This window comes from Silurus aristotelis, assembly GCF_946808225.1.
Source record: "Silurus aristotelis genome assembly, chromosome: 9".
NCBI lineage: Eukaryota > Metazoa > Chordata > Actinopteri > Siluriformes > Siluridae > Silurus > Silurus aristotelis.
Genome location: NC_139582.1, coordinates 7,985,117 through 8,007,545, shown reverse-complemented (window position 1 = coordinate 8,007,545; position 22,429 = coordinate 7,985,117). Strand labels below are relative to the sequence as shown.

At 40.8% G+C, this 22,429-nt stretch overlaps 1 protein-coding gene across 1 annotated transcript in view; it reads right to left on the bottom strand.

The window, feature by feature from the left end:
• Positions 1–761: 761 nt before the first annotated feature.
• The window catches only part of kif18a (kinesin family member 18A), a 32,027-nt gene continuing 10,359 nt past the window's right edge, over positions 762–22,429 (bottom strand). The window contains exons 7-18 of the mRNA XM_083549772.1: positions 19,251–19,427; positions 17,254–17,328; positions 16,922–17,022; positions 14,117–14,279; positions 13,595–13,759; positions 12,127–12,248; positions 11,356–11,600; positions 10,848–10,886; positions 2,215–2,599; positions 2,008–2,100; positions 1,452–1,561; positions 762–1,029 (exon numbers count right to left, since the gene is read on the bottom strand). Coding sequence (XP_083405898.1) covers positions 890–1,029; positions 1,452–1,561; positions 2,008–2,100; positions 2,215–2,599; positions 10,848–10,886; positions 11,356–11,600; positions 12,127–12,248; positions 13,595–13,759; positions 14,117–14,279; positions 16,922–17,022; positions 17,254–17,328; positions 19,251–19,427 — 1,815 coding nt within the window. The 3' untranslated portion in view covers positions 762–889. The remainder of the gene's footprint in view (positions 1,030–1,451; positions 1,562–2,007; positions 2,101–2,214; positions 2,600–10,847; positions 10,887–11,355; positions 11,601–12,126; positions 12,249–13,594; positions 13,760–14,116; positions 14,280–16,921; positions 17,023–17,253; positions 17,329–19,250; positions 19,428–22,429) is intronic.

Here is a 22,429-nt window from a genome sequence, read left to right as displayed (position 1 = left end):
GGAAGTTATTCATCATTCATTCATTTTCTCCCGCTTATCCGTAATTCGGGTCGCGGGGGCAGCAGTCTAAGTAGGCCCCCGCCTTCGACTGCTGCCCAATCCTCACAGCACCGTCCCTTACGGTCCCTCCTGCAGGTGGTGAGCCCACTGGAAGGCGGCCCAACGTCACGGACCTTGATATTTCCCTCGTAAGGGACTTTCCCTCGTAAGGGACAGTGGAAGTTATATTATTATTAAATGGAAGTAATATTAATACAATTAGAATCTCTTCAATTTCAAAGACACATACGAAGAGTTCAAGTCAAATCGGCACTTAAATATAAAAAATGATGCTAGTGTGGTAGTACTACACGCAATAGTAATTGGCTAGAGTGTGTCCAGAGACCTTTAATCAAGATTGCAGACAACATTGTGTAAACAAGTTCTGAAGTCAAACCCAGTCGACCATTTGATAGAATCATAAATGACCAAATAAGTAAAATCCTATTAGAAAATGATCAATAACTCCTAAAGAAATGAATCCAAAACAAGCAGCTGCACATGTACAAAAATGTGTCCAGAGCTTTTTATTACAATTGCTTGCCTTACAGGGGAAATTTTAAAATGTTTCTCTAGATGGGGAAAAAAGTAAGCATGAGGAGCTAAGAACAAAATCATCACAGGTTTTTCAATTCACTAGAAACTTTCTATATACAAAGTTATTTTACTTTCATTTTAAAAGCTGTACATTTAAAAAAAACAACAAAAAAGAAAACATTTACTATATCAACATAGTCCAGTTTAAACCTTTAGGTCCTCCCAATGTCCAAAGTGTAGAGGTGTGTGTGAGAGGAATAAGCGATCAGTGCATAAGGCTTGTGTGAGTTTAAGTGGTCGTGCTGGAATGATTTCACATCCTCTTGGTGACTTTCTTGAACAGGGCAGCGGGGCCCAGAAATGTTGATTTGGCTTTCTGAGGGACGAGCTGGTGCAGGTTTCCCTCGGAGATGCTGCGCATCACTCTCCTGCTGGGCTCGTTCTCGGACGACGCTGAAGCGCAGAAGGACGACATGAAGAAAAAATTTAAAAAACAAAACAATAAACTGTTTAAGGTTTATAAAAGAAAGGAAGGTCGAAGGCGATTTATGGATTAATAGTAAGACAGGAAAAAGAGACCTCATGTGGAAGAGGCGGTGGGAATGGGAGGAGCCTGGGAATTTCTTTTTCTGGCTGAGAGTTTAACAGCTGTCAGGTGGCCTAGCCCCAACACTTCATTAGCACTTCAACAAACATAATAGATTCTAAAGCCACGAGGGATGCTCGTGCTTCACTTCTGAAATAAGGACAAAGCCCAAAGGGGTGTATTCTGGACAGCTGGAAGCTAACTCTGAGATTAACTGAAGAGGTCAGCGATGGGATTTAGTTAAAAGAGTGGCGTATGTGAAGGAAGTTGTACGAAAGACCGCGCTCACCTCCAAAACGGCGCACACGGAGTGGTTTGGTGGTGTCGGAGGAATCGCGCTTTATACGTTTGGGAGCTGCAGCACCTTGTGTGGCTTCTGGGCCGATCTCTTTTCCAATGCTGGAGAAGTGGACAAACATAAACAAAGCAATGCAAGTTAAAAAAAACAAACAAAACGGAACACCCCCCCCCCCCCCCCCAAAAAAAAAAAAAAAAAAAACGCATTTCACATGCAACTGAAATCTCTCACTTCTAAATCCTGCCAACTGCTGCGCTACAAACATCAGCTTCATTATGATATGGCTGAAAGTTGTTTAAAGGAAGTAATTATAGTTCACATGCGATAGAGAATATTAGTTGTTTCTCTCTCTTAACACGCTTAAAGATCTTCACTGGATAATGTTAGCTATTATTTTCACTCATTTACATGTCCAGGATTAAAAAATTTATAATAATCATATTTCTGGGCATCATTTGTTTTGGTTTTATTCATAACCAAAAAAAAGGCAACAAATACAATTTGTCCTATAACCAGGCTAGTGACCAGTTAACGGACAGACACTCACCAGTTGAGCTTGCGCTTTCCCTGTGCTGCTGATGTCATGGCCATGTAGGAAGGTTTGGATCTTCGAAGGTCAAGAAGAGAAGGAATCTCTAACCTACAAACCATGAAATGTTACTACTCGCAGTCTTTCAACTTGATCATTTAGTAAAAATGTTTGTGTAAATTCAGCTCCATAAAGTGAACATTTCGAGTGATTCTCGTTCTTTACCTTTTAGAGGCCTCGTTGGCATTATTGGCACGCAGCACACGGAGTTGGCTCAGGCCTGAACCTCCAGGAGGATCGGGTGATGTGGGAGACAGGATTACGGTGCTGTTAACGTGAGTCGTCTCCTCTGCGTTTTCGTCTACACCCACATCGAAGGTAGAGTCAGGGTGTATGCAGACTGGAGCAGCACTGGAGGCCTGTGTCTCAGGGGTATAAGGCAGCGGGTACACGCCCTCTTGACGCAGCACCTCCTGCAGGCCTGGAGGACAGTGAGCTAACGCTGCACCTTCACAAGTCGAGGCAGGCTTTACAGGAGAAATGGCAAGCTTCCTCCTGATTGGCATTTTAGGCACAGTTTCGGATGCATGCTCCTCTCCAGGGATGGGGCCTGAAAAAAATAGTTGGTAAAAAAGAAAATATATAATAATAATAATAAATAAATAAATAAATAAATAAATAATAATAATAATAAAAAAAAAAAAAAAAAAAATATATATATATATATATATATATATATATATATATATATATATATATATATAAATAAATATTATTTATTTATATATATATATATATATATATATTTTTTTTTTATTTATATATATAATATATATATATATATTTTTATTTATATATATATATATATATATATATATATATATATATATATATATATATATATATATATATATATATATATATACAGTGAGGAAAATAAGTATTTGAACACCCTGCTATTTTGCAAGTTCTCCCACTTAGAAATCATGGGGGGGTCTAAAATTTTCATCGTAGGTGCATGTCCACTGTGAGAGACATAATCTAAAAAAAAAAATAATCCAGAAATCACAATGTATGATTTTTTAACTATTTATTTGTATGATACAGCTGCAAATAAGTATTTGAACACCTGAGAAAGTCAATGTTAATATTTGGTACAGGAGCCTTTGTTTGCAATTACAGAGGTCAAACGTTTCCTGTAGTTTTTCACCAGGTTTGCACACACTGCAGGGGGGATTTTGGCCCACTCCTCCACACAGATCTTCTCTAGATCAGTCAGGTTTCTGGCCTGTCGCTGAGAAACACGGGGGGTTTGAGCTCCCTCCAAAGATTCTCTATTGGGTTTATGTCTGGAGACTGGCTAGGCCACGCCAGAACCTTGATATGCTTCTTACAGAGCCACTCCTTGGTTATCCTGGCTGTGTGCTTCGGGTCATTGTCATGTTGAAAGACCCAGCCTCGACCCATCTTCAATGCTCTAACTGAGGGAAGGAGGTTGTTCCCCAAAATCTTGCAATACATGGCCCTGTCATCCTCTCCTTAATACAGTGCAGTCGCCCTGTCCCATGTGCAGAAAAACACCCCCAAAGCATGATGCTACCACCCCCATGCTTCACATTAGGGATGGTGTTCTCGGGATGGTACTCATCATTCTTCTTCCTCCAAACACGTTTAGTGGAATTATGACCCAAAAGTTCTATTTTGGTCTCATCTGACCACATGACTTTCTCCCATGACTCCTCTGGATCATCCAAATGGTCATTGGCAAACTTAAGACGTGCCTGGACATGTGCTGGTTTAAGCAGGGGAACCTTCCGTGCCATGCATGATTTCAAACCATGACGTCTTAGTGTATTACCAACAGTAACCTTGGAAACGGTGGTCCCAGCTCTTTTCAGGTCATTGACCAGCTCCTCCCGTGTAGTTCTGGGCTGATTTCTCACCTTCCTTAGGATCATTGATCCCCACGAGGTGAGTTCTTGCATGGAACCCCAGTCCGAGGGAGATTGACAGTCATGTTTAGCTTCTTCCATTTTCTAATGATTGCTCCAACAGTGGACCTTTTTTCACCAAGCTGCTTGGCAATTTCCCCGTAGCCCTTTCCAGCCTTGTGGAGGTGTACAATTTTGTCTCTAGTGTCTTTGGACAGCTCTTTGGTCTTGGCCATGTTAGTAGTTGGATTCTTACCGATTGTATGGGGTGGACAGGTGTCTTTATGCAGCTAACGACCTCAAACAGGTGCATCTAATTTAGGATAATAAATATAGTGGAGGTGGACAATTTAAAGGCAGACTAACAGGTCTTTGAGGATCAGAATTCTAGCTGATAGACAGGTGTTCAAATACTTATTTGCAGCTGTATCATACAAATAAATAGTTTAAAAATCATATATTGTGATTTCTGGATTTTTTATTTTAGATTATGTATCTCACAGTGGACATGCACCTACGATGACAATTTCAGACCCCTCCATGATTTCTAAGTGGGAGAACTTGCAAAATAGCAGGGTGTTCAAATACTTATTTTCCTCACTGTATATATACATACATACACACACACACACACATGATAGCTGTTTCTAAAGCAGAAGAAAAAGAAGTACAAAGCAAAGTCAGGCAAAAGAGATAGTGTACCACAGAACTGAACCTGCACTGCAATAAGATGGATGTCTTAATAAAATTGTTAGGTTTGTTGATTAGGCAATTTACCACGAAAGAACATTCAGGTTTAGCTAAAGGCAGACAGCTATGCATTAACCCATGGTCTTGGCCTTTCACAGAAACGATGTGCATCCACTCCTAAGCTTTCGGAAAAAGCACAATTTAGGTTTAAATTAGGAGGAAAGAAAGTGTACCATATCAGTCAGTTCCAGATCTATTGGAAACTGTTTGCCGGTTTCCTTTTTTCTACTGGATTTTCGTTATTTGCCTATTTAACAGGAGCTTCGTATTTTCAGCACAGTCTGCGCTATTTTATGACAATCAACAAATAAAAGATATTTAACCTTAAAACTCCCAAACCTAATTGGAGTATAGAAAATACAAAGAAGCTATAAGTCTATACCAATGCTAGTCTTATGCATGTGCACTTCCAAAACCATGCCAGACCTGTGACACACATGACTTATGTCCTTTAAAATGCAAATCCGTATTGTCGTGCTCTCGTTTTATGCATGTCTAATGGCTGTAGAAATCCGTGTCGGACTGCCACACACTCTATACACTCAACATAATTTAAATGATTCACCTGTAGCCACGTTATAAGTGTGCGCTCAGTAGTCATACGCACGTTTTGATTTGTGCTAAAGCAAGGATTTTTCAAAAGGTTGCGCAGCTCTGCGTTCTCGCTGTGCACATGCGAACTCGACATCAAATTCCGCAAATGAATGCGCAGGTGGAAAAGGCGAACGCGGACAATTTAAAACAAAACAAAAAATCCTGACCGAGCTGCTCTTCCTTCATTCTTAAGACAGTACACGAAGTACAGGCACGCACCAATGAAGGAGGATGATGACTCACACATTCATTCATGCTACTCCCAGTCCCTCTTCAAGAAGCTAGCACTCTATATTCCATATGCTTGGGTTTATTCATAGAGTCGATGCTCCTATCCGGAGTAGTTCTATATGCATCCACTACTGAATAATTTAGCTATTTTCGTCACCTGGCCAGATGAGTCAGTAGCAGTGCACCTGACTGGAGAGGAAAGTGGGAGAGAGCTCAAGATAGAAAGAGAATGAGAACGAGAAAACACAGAGGCTTGTGTGTGTGAAAAAAACTCAAATCAAAAAGTATTTTTCAGGCTCGGTATTTAACAAACACATGCTGTCGTGGGTAACGACTTTTTCATGCGCTCTGTGTGTGTGTGTGTGCACAGGCATTGGGAAGCTTCAGGATGCTGAGCACTGTTGGAGATGTCCGACACTGAGTATTGAGCGCTGAAGTATGCTGGAACACGTCACGTTCTCGCTGCATACTGACTCACGGACAAGATCGGGGGAGGAGAGAACATGTGCAGACATACAAAGAGAAACTGATTGAGAAAAACAGCAGCTGTATACTTTAAGAGCTGCTATCGTTCTCGAGAAGTCGGACATCCAGGAAACGGACAGCAGGTCGCTGTAATTTCTAACTGGTGCGTGAACCCTTACCCGGCGGTGTAGGGGAAACTGGTTTGTGTTAAAAAGGCGAGCTGAGCCCTAGCTGGCCTGTTTGATGCTCTCTGATGGAAAACAGCGCTCGTCTACGTCAGCACTGGGGCTGAAGGACAATAACACACACTGGGCTCTGTGAGCGCCATGCGCACAAACACAAACACTCCCTGCAGGATGATATAAGACTGCGTGTTAGAAAAGCGGTGTAATAATGGACAAGGTTGAGAGGTTTTGTGTGTGTGTGTGTGTGTGTGTGTGTGTGTACACGCCAGAGTGCTCTGGATGCTGTATTTGTGGATGACGGGATTAATACATGCATGAAGTTCTATTTCTGGAGAAGTGAACGGCTCGGATTAGGGTCGCCTGGCTGCTGCCTCCCTCCCTCCCTCCCTCCCTCCCGCCATGCTGATGATCCGGCTGCATTTCACAGCGTACGTGACTGAGCCCCTCCGCTCGCCGCCTGTCCCCTACTCTTCCGCACGGCATCGATTTTATGAATGAGACTAGAAGTGCAGGGGGAGTGGGATGGGGCCGTGGGGGGGGGGGGGGGGGGGGATGAGAACGAGAGGAAGGGAGGGGGAGACAGTGAGCTTCTTTCAGAGTAGAGGAAAATGAGACTGCAAAGGAGGATGGACTTAAGCAAAAACAAGCGAGATGGCAAAATAAAATCACCAGAAGAGAAGAAGAATGCATAAACACGGATGCAATTAAGAATTACCTGAACAATGCGTAATGAAAATTAAACGGGGTGGAAGAAAATCATTATATATATATATACATATACATATACATACATACATATATATATATATATATATATATATATACACACACACACACACACACATTGTTTAACAAGTTTCTGGAAGGTGAGAGGATGCCTGAGGAATGGAGAAGGAGTGTGCTAGTACCGATCTTTATAATAAGGGAGATGTGCAGACTTGCAGTAACTACAGGGGAATAAAGATGATCAGTCACACTATGAAGTTATGGGAAAGAGTAGTAGAAGCCAGGCTGAGAAAAGAGGTGACCATCTGTGAGCACCAGTATGGTTTCATGCAGAGGAAGAGCACCACAGACGCATTATTTGCTTTGAGAATGTTAAAGAAGTATAGAGAAGGTCAGAAGGAGTTTTATTGTATGTTTGTGGATTTAGAGAAACCGTACAACTGGGTGTCGAGAGAGGAGTTCTGGTATTGTATGAGGAAGTCAGGTGTGTCAGAGAAGTATGTGAGGGTGGTGCAGGACATGTATGAGGACAGTGTGACAGCAGTGAAGTGTGCAGTAGTAACAACAGACTGAAAGACAGTTCAAGGTGGAGGTTGGACTGCATCAAGGATCGGCTCTAAGCCCTTTCTTGTTTGCAGTGGTGATGGACAGGTTGACGAAAGAGGTCAGACAGGAGTCTCCATGGACTATGATGTTTGCGGATGATATTGTTATTTGTGGTGAGAGTAGGGAGCAGGTGGAGAAGAGCCTGGAGAGGTGGTGGTCCACGCTGGAGAAAAGGGGGAATGAAAGTCAGTAGGAGTAAGACAGAGTACATGTGTGTGAATGAGAGGACGGGCAGTGGAGTGGTGCGGTTGCAGGGAGAAGAGGTGAAGAAGGATGAGGAGTTTAGGTCCCTGGGGTCAACAGTACAAAGTAATGGAGAGTGTGTTAAGAAGTGAAGAAAAGATTGCTGGCTGAGTGGAGTGGGTGAAGAAGAGTGGCAGGAGTGGAGGATGGAGCCGCCAGAAAGAATGAAAAAAAGAAGACCAAGGAGGAGGTTTATGGATGTGGTGAGGGAAACCGTGCATGTAGTTGCTCTGAAAGAATCAGATGTAGAGGACAGAGTAGTATGGAGACAGATGACCCGCTGTGGCGACACCTAACGGGAGCAGCCGGAAAAAGAAGTCAGCGTCTTTGCTGGTGTTAAGCCGAGACGTGCTCCACTGTCTCACACTAATGCCTGAAGGTGCGAGCGGCTTCATTAGCTGTCTGTTGTTCTCTTTGAGCTATCTGGGGAGGCAGCAGTAGAGCAGTGATGGGCACTTGGGACGAAGATTATGCTCCGGTCGGCTTCATACGGAGGGCCATGCTTCTTTCTGTTTGCGTGGCTGCAAAGTACTCCCTCCCCCATATTTGTTAGCTTGATAGTTGTTTTACAAACTTTACATTTAGCTTTTCTGTCATCTAGTTTTAAAAAACAGGTGTTGAAGTGATCATTTCTTGAAATTTACATTTTTCTGATTTTGCCTTAGTCAACAGCTACAGCTTGGTATGCATTTGACTTAAGTGACTGCCAGTTAACAAACAGGAAGGGAATAAAATGGCGTTAAAAAATAGCCTCACCATAACAATGAGCAAAACGCACGAAGAACACATTCAAATAAAAAACACGGTATAGAAAAATTACACTTTAATAAATGGAAGCTAAACTTTAAAGTGAAAAACAAAAATCCCTAATATTCTAATACATACAAAATATAAAAATTCCCTGAAGTACAATGTCTGGAAAAGACTGTTTAAAATTCCATGATTTCAAGAAATTCCATGACCCGTGGGAACCCTGGAACTAGCAGACCCAAACCTGTTCCAGAAGGACAATGCCCCTGTGCACAAAGCAAACTCCTACTAGATATGCTTTGCATGGTTTGGAGTGAAAGACCTTCTGCTATAGAGCCCTGAACACAACCCTTCCTTATTGAACACCTTCGAGATGAATGTGAACACTGACTTATGGACCCAGGCCTCCTTATCTACATCAGTACCTGACTTTACTAACACCCTTGTGTCTGAATAAGCACAAATCTCCATAAGCACACTCAAAAATCTAGTGGAACATCTTCCCAGAAGAGTGGAGTGAATTATAAAAGCAAATTGGGCTAAATGTGGAATGTGATGCTCAAAAAGCACATACCATACTTATGACCAGGTGTCCACAAACTCTTGGCAATAAAGTGTATAAGTAAAAAGAAGGCATTTTCAAAGCAAGGTTTCGAATTGGATATATTTCACAACAATTTAATATTATAAACCTGTTGGGGTAACAGGAGGAAAAACAGAGTCTGAGTATGGGGTCGGCTATATGAAATGTATTCCAGGGTGACTGATTAACCAGATTTTATTTCCAAAGCCAAAAAATGTGGCCTGGCTAAGAGCGAAGAAACAGTCAAGAGTACGTTTTAAAGGGATCACCTCTATTAAATGTATTCCAGTATACCAGATGAACCACATTTTTACATAAACCTTTATATTATATAAATATAAAAAAAAGTAGCACAAGGTAACCTGGCTAATAGTGAGAACTATTGATTAGAACAAAATAAATCCATTGGCCAAGCGTTAAGATTTATTCCTAATGCACAATGTAGAAGTCAGTTATATAAGGATTTTATTAAGTCTCGATGCTGGAGATTATTTAGTTTTTTTACCATCATTTCTCAGCCTCATTGGCTTTATGTTTCTCCCTCTCGCCTAATGCAGGCCCCAACTGGGACCTAGTGTGTTCCTGTATTTCCCCACAATGCAACTCAATCAAATGAGTAACACCTGTTCTACAGCAAATATCATTACTGCCAATTTACTCAGCCATAACTCACTCCATCTACCATTTCCCAAAAGGGTTCCTCCCTCCATTGCTTTATACACTAAAAAAGTGTCAGCTTATTAAGTCAGCTGTGTGACAGAACTATGTATCAAATACTGGCCTTATTTTCCAGTGTGGAATTTGAGCATTAATTAAACATTTGTCTGATCTTTATTCTTGCTAGTTTACTCATTTGATAATTACCCTTTTCATTCGTGGATATTTTATGGCCGCAGTAACGAATTGCAACTCAATTCAATGTTTATTACACACAGAACATAGCAGGACAAACCCAAATCTCTGCTGTTAAAGAGAAAGCTGTAAGTGTTCAGCGCGACATGCTACGTTACAATCGTCAATAAAACGTTTGCCTCCGTCTCTGGATCCGTCTCCCTCCGTTTTACCCAAATACACACGTACACACAACATGAGTGATGCTAGTGTCACTCGTGCTTGGATTAATGGGTGAAGCTGAATGTTGGAGCAGACTATGGGGAAAACTGAGGAGAAGATTGAAGGGACAAAGGCACAGCTTTGACACACGACAAAAAATATGAGGAAAACAAGGAGCCGTGTACTGTACTTCACTTCATACACAGCTGTAGTCATGAGTAATATATAATCACAGCTAAATAAAAATTTAATAAAAATCATAAAGCAAACAAAGCATACAAAAAAGCCCCACTGATACACAATACACAACTTCTCTCCGAACATGCTATTGCATTACTTTTGTATTAAAAGTTAAATATTTTGTTTGTTAGTTATATTAATGTGACTGTAAATTCTACTTGTTCTAGTTATTACTACTCATTTACATTAGGTTTTCTGGAGTGACTGAATAATGCAAATGACACTGAATATTATGAAAGATGAACAAATTAATTATAAATTAAAAAGATGTTAGATAAGTAATAAATTAAACAGAGAATAAAATGGGAGCATGAAAAACAAAACTAGAGTGACAACACACACACACACACACACACACACACACACAAATAGAAAACTCACACAAACACACACACACACACACACACACACACACACACACACACACACACACACACACACACACACACACACACACACACACACACACACACACACACACACACACACACACACACTAACCTTTTGGTGGACAGTTTGGACGTGTGCGTTTCTCTGCACCTGTAGAGAATTGAGAATTAAACGCAACTTTACACACAAATAAACAAATCTACTGGTAAACTATCAGAATGAATTAAGTTTTACTGTAATAAACAAAAATATTCTGACATATTTGGACATAATGTGTGTCCTCTGTACGAAAACTGAAACATCTGCTCTATACTGAGTAATTAATATGCAATGAATTTACATACATTTTTGATTATGCACAAATAGACAGAGAAAAACATATGTTTCACCTTCCCCGTCCAATGCCATCATCAAAGCAAAAGTGTGCTTCCCTTAAACATATGTCCAGTTGTAAAACTGCTGTTCTTAAATAACTGCACACGCACACGCACACACACACACACAAATTGACTGACTTTAATCAGTCCTGATGTGGCTCTGATAATGACATTGAAATTGTTCTAAAGTTTTCCTGCTGTACGGAGAGCGCAATGAAAGGAGGCCACTTTGCACCACTCACTGCATGGCGTGTTCTGGTGAGTGATGAGGTGAGAGAAAGACAGGATGGGTTGGAGAGAGGAGTTGTCAGTGGCCTTGTTCGGTTCAGCCTTCTCTTCCGTGTTCTCCTGGTCGGCCCACACCACGCCTCGCTCTCTCTGCACCAGGTGCTCCAGCTCCTCCTGCCCTGTGTCGTCTGTACAGATGCCTGCGGCCTGCAGGGCCAGGCGCTGGCGGCGGTAGACAGGAAGAAGGGCGTGAACCAGTCTGGGAGAGAGAGGGGGAACATTTTGCATGAATTGCAAGGCTTTGAGATATCCTTAAGCAGCACTGAATGTTAACAGAGACTAGGAGTGGGCAGTATGGGCATTATTTCTACAATAAATTATATATTGGTAAAATATTAACATTCAACTGCCGAATATCCATGTTACACTCTGATGATACCCGTGTTCTCTCAGAAAAAGTGTACCATGACAATACCAACTGTAATTATTCATTTACTTATAAACACTTATCTATTATAGTATTAAGGGGGCAAAAAAATTGCACAGTTTCTTTTTTTTTATTAAATATAAATAGATAATCCAGTTTTTAGATAATAAATAAAAAAGACTACAGAATAAAAAAAAAAATTATATATATATATATATATAAATAAAAACAACAACAAAAAAACTAGACAGTATAAGTTACACCAAATCTTATGAAATAATATTTAAACGAAAAGTTTGTAATAAGCAAATAGTATGTGTGTGTTGTATATTTCTGTTGCTCAGGATTTGCTACCTACTTGTGTGTGTGTTTGTTCTCTTGGTCTTGCAAACCGGTGAGATAGTACATGTATTCGATACGCTGGTGCAAATCAGCCACCTGCAGCTCCAGTCTGTGGCATTGCAGCTCCTTTTTAAGCTCCTGTGCACAGAAACACACAAAAACAGAAAATAATGAAAACAGGATCAGTATTAACTAAGTTTTAGTTTGACATGTTGAAAGAGTTGTAATAGGCTGTACAGATATGCAAAGCTAATTTATAAGCACATAATGGTGTTCTGGTTCTGAATGGGCAGTGGAGGTATTACTGGTGAGCTCACGTGTTGCTGTGCATCGCACTATTAAATAGGCTACTACTATCTCTTTTACTTCAATAGTATTACAAGGAGGAAATATTTACTATTTAATGCTAAATCGTCAATATCCATCAGAGGGCATAGAAATACAGAATAGTGTATTGCCATTTCATCTTTTTAAATCAGAAGTAAATTTGCCCCCACAGTGGACAAACCCAACAAAATTCTAAAAAAAAAAAAAAAACAAACAAAAAAAAAAAAACAAAAAAAAAAAACAAAACAAAAAACAAAAACAAAACAGATAGCGAGCTCATAAAAAAGAAGAGTAGACAAATACTAATATTGGCAAATTATCTAACTTCAGCCAAAGCCCTTGGCATTGTAGTCAGTTATTACTTTACAAAATGAATAAAATGGACTCAACAACAGGTTTAAAAAAAACAAAACAAAACAAAACAAAAAAAAAAAAAACATTTAAGTGCCCAGTCCCCCAAGCACTCATGGTAGGTGAAGGGAAAAACAAACAACAGTGTAAGTAAAGTGGGGGTAGTGCACCGACATGGGCAGCTCAGACAAGAACAATGAGACAGCAAGAGGAAATTTCTAGGCCTAGAAGGGATCAAACTGTAACGATCCCTCATCTATACCGAGAAACCGGTCGGGAGAAAAGCTGGCACAAAAACAATAGCGGCATGTCTCAGCTCCGCTGATGTGTTTCAGTGCGGCTTTTGTTTTTCACTTGCTCTCTGAGAACGCGCTTTCTGCGGAATTTGTTACTCTCCTCTGACGCAGAGAAAAGGAAACACAAGCGGATCACAGGACATTGGGACTGGAGGGTGCATCGCTACGATGCTTTGCTTCTAGGAAAAGAACAGAAAAAGAGCGACAGATAGCAAGAAAAAAAAAAAAGAGTGAGAAACTGAAATGATTCAGGAAGCGGTTGAGAAAGAGAAAGCGGCATAGGGAGCATCGATCTCAGTTTTTCTGAGTTAACTTTTGGTTTCTATTCAAGTGTTTCCTCAAACAAAACCCTCTTTGCTGTTTCTACACAAGGATGCAGATCCATTCATCCACAGAGAAAAAATACAAGCAGATAAGCAGAGGTAGTGGTGGGGGGTTTGGTAGTGATGGGGGCGACACACAATTATCATTATTTATTGTCAATTATTGATCTCTGTCTAAGGAACTAACCTCTGGAGTGTGTCCATCATGCCCAAGTAGCTTCATCTCATTTTCAAGTCGGTGAAGCCAACCTTTATTCTCCTCGAAGCGATTTCCGCTTTCCTGCAAACGCCTCTGTAGGTGCTGCCGTTGAGACTGCAAAGCCGCCAGCTTACGCTCGAACTTACAGGTGGCCTAACACACACACACACACACACACACACACACACACACACACACACACACACACACACACACACACACACACACACACACACACACACACGACGTAAAATTCTTACAAAAAGAATGCAGACTTTTCAGTCACAGAACGGACTTGACATCAGTTGATGATAAAAGACTTCATAACCCGACTTCATTCAAAAACTTACAACTTCACTTCAGCCCTAAAAAAAATAAAAAAAAAGGAAAAAAGCCACACAGACAATTGCTAATTGTTTAAAAGGCAGTGATAAAATGTAAAAACACAAAACGACCTCAGGCGACCTCATTTTGTGCTCAGCAGCGTGTGTAAAAGGGTGAAACTGGTACCTTCTCTGCTTTGTCATCTGGGAAGAATAGCAGGCCCTGCTGGTGCCACTCCTCCCTGTGACTGAGCCTCAGACAGTTTTCCTTCAGCTGCTTCTCGATTTCCAAATGCTCCTTACGTAGCAGCAGCCGTGCGGCAAACACGCTGCGCAGAGATTCGGACATTCTGCAGCACACAAGAGCGCACACAAACACTATTTCACAAGGTTCCTATGTAAAAAAAAACAAAAAAAACAAAACAAAAAAAAGCCTAGCGCTACAATGTATATTTGTATAATTTATTCTAATTACTAGTTGGATGTTTACGTGACACTAAAAGATAATGTGGTTATATAAACATTTACAAAATTCCACACAATGTCGGTATTGTTGAAAATCCAAAAATTGCAGCCCAAAGCAACGTACACAAAGCAAAGAAATCTAAAACCTCTGTTGTCCTTGAAAATGGTGCGAGTACAATAGAGCTAGTTTATTTTGACTCAACAGCTACTCCCACATGAAGAGGGTGTGGAGGCCTGTGTAAACTGCTAGCATAGACAAACAGCATCTGCAGAAGGGCAGTCACATGTACATTCGGATTTAAACCAGTGATAAGGTTGAACAAATCATAAGCTCTGGTGTCTTGGAAAAGCAGGTTTACCTGGATCAGGTAGGTTTAAACGACCAAAAAAAAAAAAGCCCTCTCCTTATTGACTTTCTCAAAACACACATTTTTTAAGGTTTGTTTTATCTAAACAAGCTTTATGGTGCTGTAACACAGCTCAGTGCTGCTCATTCCCACCACCTGCTGCACTACACACATTGGATTTGTATGACGGAAGATAGTTCTCATCTACCATAGCATGCACAGATGCTTCAATCAGGAATACCAGAATACTCAGATGCAAAAAAGCCCCAAGATAGAATAGAATGCTAAACTGATATCACATATAGCAGCGGTCCCCAACCTATTTTGCGCCACGGACAGGTCTGATGTCTGACAATATTGTCACGGACCGGCGGATGTGGCGGATAAATACAACAAAATAAAATGATACGACCGGCATAAAAACTTTTTTTTTTCTAAATATTTTCTAATAATAAACGTGAATCCACTGTGTTAATATTTGTTCATTTTGCTCGCTGGGGGTTTCAGTTTAGTGGTAATGTATTGTGTGTTAGCGGCCGGAGCAGCCCCTTTTTAAAAGGTAGCGGAAGGAGGTAAAACATGTGACCGAGGCATCATGACATGCATCAAGAGTGAGTCATAAACAGATGTGGTGCAAAGAATCCGGTAATTTTCCAAAATAAAACATCGTTTAGAATCAGATAATAAATAAAACGGAAATAATGTAAGTTATGTATTCTTTCTGTGCGGCCCGGCCCAGTACCAATTGACCCACGGACCGGTGCCGGTCCGCAGCCTGGGGACCACAGACATAGGATCTAAACAATATTGTACTGTAGCACATCCAATATTTGATCAGATGCATTATTCTGAGTTTAAATTATGATATTTTTCCAGAACATTAATTTTCACTATCTAGCAGAGTTAAATAGGTTTCTGAATTGAAAAACACAACGATGGCGAATATATGTATGATTTGTTTGACACGTCTGGAAGTGAAACCTACTGAGCTTATACACTGTAAAAGCCAGCAGCATCATGATGAATGCTTTATAAACACAGCCAAAATGTCACATACCGATGGGTTTTATGTTGCTAAACATGGACAAACCCACAGAAATGGTTGCTGTCCCCCCCCCCATTGTTTTGGCCTATTGATTGGGGTTTTTGTGCTGGACAATTTCTCAAGCATTGTGCTGTCAGTCCTTGACATAAAAAAAAAAGAAGCCTTTAATAACAGGAATGCAGGGGAAAAACAGCCGGAAGCATCCGGGCCAAAGAAATATGCATCAAGGACTATGTTTGGTGTTTCCGGTGGGCGGAGCCATTTAGTAGCTCCTCGATCCAAGTTTTCAGCTACAGTTGGAACTCCGAGTTCATTCACTAGGTTCAGCGAATGCTCAAGTGCCCTCCTCCTATCCGCAAAACGTACACACAACCCAAACAGTCACTGCAGATAGGTATTGCTGCGTAGGGGGGAGTTGAGAGTGTGAGGAAAAATGCTTTAAATGCAATAGAAAAGAGAGAGAAAGAGCAAGAAAGGTCAGAGTGACGTAGGTGCAGTGGTGCCACCGGCGGCTTTCTGTGTTTGGAGCATATTTAATGCAGGCAGGAGTGTGCCGCCGTTCCTCCATTCTGAACCCCTCCCCTCCCCTCCCTCCCTCCCTCCCAGTTGTGAATTCTAACGCTGGTGAATGAAATTGCGTAGGTGTAAGACTCATTCATTTCTCCCTCGCCGCCTACTCTCACCCCTCCCCTCCCCCGGCTTTTTCCCCTCCTCTCTTTCTAGCTCTGTCTCACGGATGGCGCTGCAGCCCTGGCTGACAATCGCCTCACGATCAAGGCGGACAGGGAGATGTAACCGGAGAGAAATGAGCATTGTGATAAAATTCCGATCTTTGAATAAGCATCGGGAGAGAGACGATTAAACATGAAGGGCTCAATTCCAGGCTGAGTGGGTCTGATGAAAAATGTAGGGAAACGGAGACGTCCACCTGCAATGACCTCAAGTCTTGTACTGTGTAGTCGAACTCATCAATTATTGATGCGCATTAAAAGTTTTAAAGGACGGCGTTGAGAAGAAGCTACATGTTACACACACACACAAAAAAAATAAACAAACAAACTGGATTCAGCTATATGGTGCTATGCTCAGTATGTCTTGTGTAACAACATGGATATAAGCAAGCTATATGGCTTACTTTTCAAATTCAGCTCTTTTCTGGCTGGAGATTGGATTGAAGACAGAAGCCTCCATCTTTTGTTCCTCATACTCTCTCAGTTTCTGTTTCAGCAGCATAATCTGCAAACACAAACACACTTGTGAGTCTGGTCTCACCTCACCCATCTCTCCGGGCAAGACAAACAGACCATATTTACACATAAAGGCAGTGAGAGCCATGATATACTTTTGCATTCTAGGCTCGTTTGGCGGCAGACACGATAAAGGACAATTGTGAAATGTAGACATGACCAAATCATTTGATAAATAACACCAAAACAATAATAATAATAACATTTATATAATATTTACCTCAGCTTTCTGTTTCTCGCATATGACTGCGTACTGTCCGACATGACTGTCCACACTCACAACATTGCTTTTCAGCTGCAGGAAACATAAGAAAGAAGTACTCAGTTCTGACATTTCAGATACATACTCACTTTTTTTGAATACATGCACTTTCTTATTCACGCAATTATCCAATCAGCCGATCAAGTAGTAGTAGTAGTAGTAGTACAATGCATAAAATCAGCTCAATTAATCTCCAAACATCAGAATAGGAGAAAACGCGATTTTTTTTTTTCCTCTTGTGGCTTTGCTACTGTCATTCGGGCTTATTTTTCAAAAACCGCTACCCTCCTGGCATTCTCAAACACAATAGTGTCTACGGTTTGGCAAGTTAAGCCAAAAAGATCCAGTGAGACGCAGTTCTGCGGGCGGAAACATCTCGTAGATAAGAGAGATCAGCGAAGGGCAGTCTGGTTTGAGCCGACAGTAAACCTACAACAATTCAAACAGCCACTGTGTACAAATGTGGTGAGCAGAAAAGCACCCCAAAATCCACTATATCAGCAGCAATAGATACTGGGTTTCAATCCAGTCAGCCAAAATGACATTGGCCATCGGAAAATACAAGTGATTCTTTTCTCTCTCGTTTCAGTGACCCGATGTGGTGTTGTGTTACTGAAGTGCATACTTCTCACATTTCGACATGCACGCTTTCAGATATTTATCATATCTGTCCTGGTAATGTTCCGTTTTTTTAATTTATTTTTTTTTTACCTCAAAGATTCGTCAAAAGTGAATTCTACGATGTATGAAGTAGTTAGGACGTTTGCATTCACATATGTGGTGAATTAAAAAGTAAATATGGTGGTGTTTTCGTGGAAATACTTGAGCTCGAAATATCTTTCTAGTTCTCTCTGTGTACTGTGACTCATAAGTAGTTTTATTATTCGCTCCAGGGGCAATTATTTGACCCATTATCCTGACAATTACAACTTTACACCCCTTTTCTCATTCAATATACTGTAATTACCAAGAGATTTATAGTAATAAGTAAGAATAAATACATTTAAGTCAAGGGTTGGGAAAATAAGTTCATCGTTCATATGTAAATTAGTTTCATTTCCAGATATTCATTTAGCTCAGGTTCTTTTTTTTTCTTCCTTTTTTTCATCTGCACACATGAAGCTTTCTTCACTCGTACTAGGCATCGCTCTGGGTGACTGCTGTCTAAAACTTTTCCCAGAATTTTCCCAGTCCACACTGGCAGGTGACGCCTCTAAGTAATAAAATTGGATGAAAGTGTGTACTGTCCAGACTTTTCATTGGTCCTGATGGAAAATAGAAGTAGCTACACGGTATCTCACAAAAGTGAGTACACCCGCCACATTTCAGAGAGCATTTTGGTAGATCTTTAAGGGACAATACTACAGAAATGAAACTTGGATAGATTTTAGAGTAGTCAATGTGCAGTTTGTAAAGCAGTACAGATTTACTGGTTACTTATAACTCAACATACAGCAATTAATGTCTTGCAACAAAAGTGAGTACACCCTAAGTGAGAGCAGTTGTGTGTCGTTTAACCATGTGCTCGTGTTTTTTTTTTTCCTGTGATGTCATTATGGAGGTTACCAGAGCTGCACAGGTTGTTGCTGGGATCCACTTCCCAGCAACAACCTGTGCAGCTCTGGTAAATTCTATGCCCAGGAGGATTAAGGCAGTGGTAGATTAACCATGGTGCACTTTGTTAGCGAGTACACCCTAAGTTGATCGTCATGGATTTATTGCTGCTTTATATCTAATTTGAATATAATTAAAAACATGTTACCGAAATTGTGGATCTGTGTTGCTATGGATGTTCAACATCAGTGGCTGACTGTTTATTACGTTTTAGGTTTGTGTATCAAACCAGTTATAAATAACATGATTCATAAGCATTTTTTTATAAGCTGTGCTGTATACACACCTACACATGTAGCACTTATACAGTGTGTTTTTGTGTGTGTGTGAATCGATCTTACTGTGGACTTGATTTCCTTGGCCCGGTTGGCATACTTGAGTGTGTTGTGCGTGTCTTCATACGATAGCGACGAAGGGCTAACGTTTGCGATCATCACGGTCCTACAATTCCCGCCCAGAGAGTCCTTCAGCAACCGCGTCAGCTTACTGTCTCTGTAAGGGATGTGAGTCTTCTTACTCTAAACCAGGAGAGTAAAGAAAAAAAAACAAACAAGTAAGCAATCAATTAATCCACCAGCATGTTTTTATTTACAAGATATGGCTCAATGGACACCTTTGTGGATTAAAAGAGCATGATTTTTCTATTAAAGCAGGGCTCCGATTCTGACTGAGACAGGAGGCTTGACATGCCCGTTAAAAGTGCACTGCGCAATTGATTTGCACTGGATTGTAATACACGATTAGAAATGAGGCTCGTGTCTTCCTTTTCTCTGTGCATCTACACACAAGTGAGTCACATTTCACAGTGGCTGACCCAAGGCGATCTCAGGTTCTAAAATGCCAAGCGAAATCCCACAGCTCAGTTGAAAACTCAACAAGCATGGAGTTTTATGACTGAATGATTGCATGGCTGGGTGTGTTAAAGAAGCAGTCAGCCCTGCACACATATGGCAGGGTTTGCAGGTGATTTCAGTGCACGGGGAGCTGATTCGAAACAACTACACGCTGCATCTTGGACTGCTGTGTGTTAATGAGTGTGTAATAAGTGTATAGAAGGAGAATGGTCTAAGAGAGCACGATTACGTTTTTTTTTTTTACGGTTGATCGAATTTCCTCTAAATTTATTGTAGTTAGAAAAGCACCAGGCTTCGATTAAAACAAACACATTAAGCTCTCAAAATGTATGCAGGCCAAAAAAACTGTAAACTCATTTCCATAGATCACCTCAGTACAGATTTATTTCAAAAGGGTGTACAATAATATTTGTCATTTTATTCAAGAGCTTTGTAATCGTTAACTTTCCACTATATTTGAACTTTTTCGTTAGATTTTTTTAATCCACCAGCATAGAAAATGGGAATCTCAGTCCCTAATCCATTCCACAATCCCTAATTTTCTTTCTTTAAACAAACATGCACTTATGATGAACTGATCCCCTCATTGCATATTACATCTTTCAACCTGATGCGCTTGTATATTTAAACCCTGAAGTGCAGCCTGTTTTGACACTCCTAAGAGTCTATAGGGAGCAGGCGATGTTTGGCTTTGTGGTGTGTGTTCGGTGTGTACGAGTGGCCTGTCTGAGGCATGGGTAAGACGAGACGTCTGTGTGACAGGTTAATGTATGCAGATGGCATGAAAACAATACCCACAAACCCACACTGCACTGAGGCCCAGAGACAGGGACCAACCTGCTCACCTTACTCCCCTGTGCTAATACCTCGGACACTCACTGTACAGTTCTGCTTTAATTGCAGCATACTACAACGGATCATTGAGCAGATATTGATAGAGATATTGTAACGAGGGAAAAATGCTGCCCTAGTAACAGTGCATATAACGACATGCATACAGTAAACATATAGACTTAAACAAAAACTAGACCAGTGTTCCAAAAAATTATTCCCAGAATATTAACATATTATAAAACCGATGAATGTTAAAAAAATATATATACAATTATTTACAGTTGTGAGTTGAGCTTACTAATGTAGGTTTTCAATATATTGTTCTTGTTACTTGTAAAGCCAACCTTGGTCTTCTTGGGAAAGGCAATATATCATAAACAAACTGTGGACAAAAACAAACACCCTGGATGCAAAAATAAATAAATAAAAAAAAAAATAAAAAAGGCAAAGCACTACCAAGAACCACAACAACAAAAAAAACCTACACAGGGGCTAAGATTAACAGACAGCCTTACAAGGCTCTGTGCTGTTCAGACAAATAAACAAAGCGAACAAACACGAGAAAATGACAGACATCGGTTTGGAAAAGCAAACTCAAAACTTTCCTAAAGTCCTTCAACACGGTCGTACAAAATCATTTTCCATGCACAGGCACATGTCGACGAGTTTACCTGCTGCTAAAACAATTAACCCCACCCCGGGGTGAAATCCCACCTCCACTATTCAACAGTTTAAATTAGACCTGACCAAAGTCTGGTTCTGATTATCACTCTGTAATGGAGGGATCTCCTGCTCCACCCATCCACAAGCCTCGTTATACGCTCCCTTATTAAAAATCTAAAAAAAAAACCTAAAAAAATAAAAACACAGGGAGGTGGTAGCTTAGTTGTATGTAATGCTGTAGAGTCGTTCTGGATAACTGTGTCTGCCAAAGCCATAAGTGTAAAAAGACACAATCAACATGGCTGGTTTTTAAAGATCAGAGGTCGCCAGGTCTACATTTGATTTATCTTAATCTGCGAGTATTCTGCATATTGTTTTAATAATTTGGTTTGGCATGTTATTATTTTAGCACATGCCTTTTGACGATACGAATGGCTAAATGGATCTTGTTAAGCCCAAATAAAACAATTATCCGCATAACGCGATTGAGAAAAGGGCAAAAGAAAAACCTGTGTACACACTGGCTGAGCCGTGGCAAGTCCTCGAAAACAAACAGAAACGCAGTTTATCACAGTTAATGACATGAAACACTTACAGGCAGATTTAACAGCATTTTGTGAGACTACAATCTATAGCAGTCACGCGCTAATGGGATCGGGTATAAATTACTCTCCATCCCTTTCGGCACGGGAAAATCCGGATACGGCTGAACACAAGAGTGTGTGGCGGCGGCGTTCTGGAGCCAAAAGCAGTGTGCAGACAGGGATCCCACACACACACACACACACACACACACACACACACACACACACGTATGCAAAGACACACACACACGTATGCAAAGACACACACACACACACACACACACACACACACACACACACACACACACACACACACACACACACACACACACACACACACAGGCCCCTAAGGAGAGGGATTAGTGTAGACAATAGAGGCAAGGCTAAAAGAACTATAGCTCTCCCAGTGCAGATAGCATCAGTTCAGACCGAAAGGAGAAGTGGAGAGTCGGAGACTGATATCCTGGGAGCGGATGCCAGGAAGAGCGGGCCACAACTTTTCCCTACAATTCAAAAGCCCTGTTTTAAAATCAAGAGTTTCTGTCCCTATTTTGGAAAAACAGAACGGCAATAAATTCGAATAAC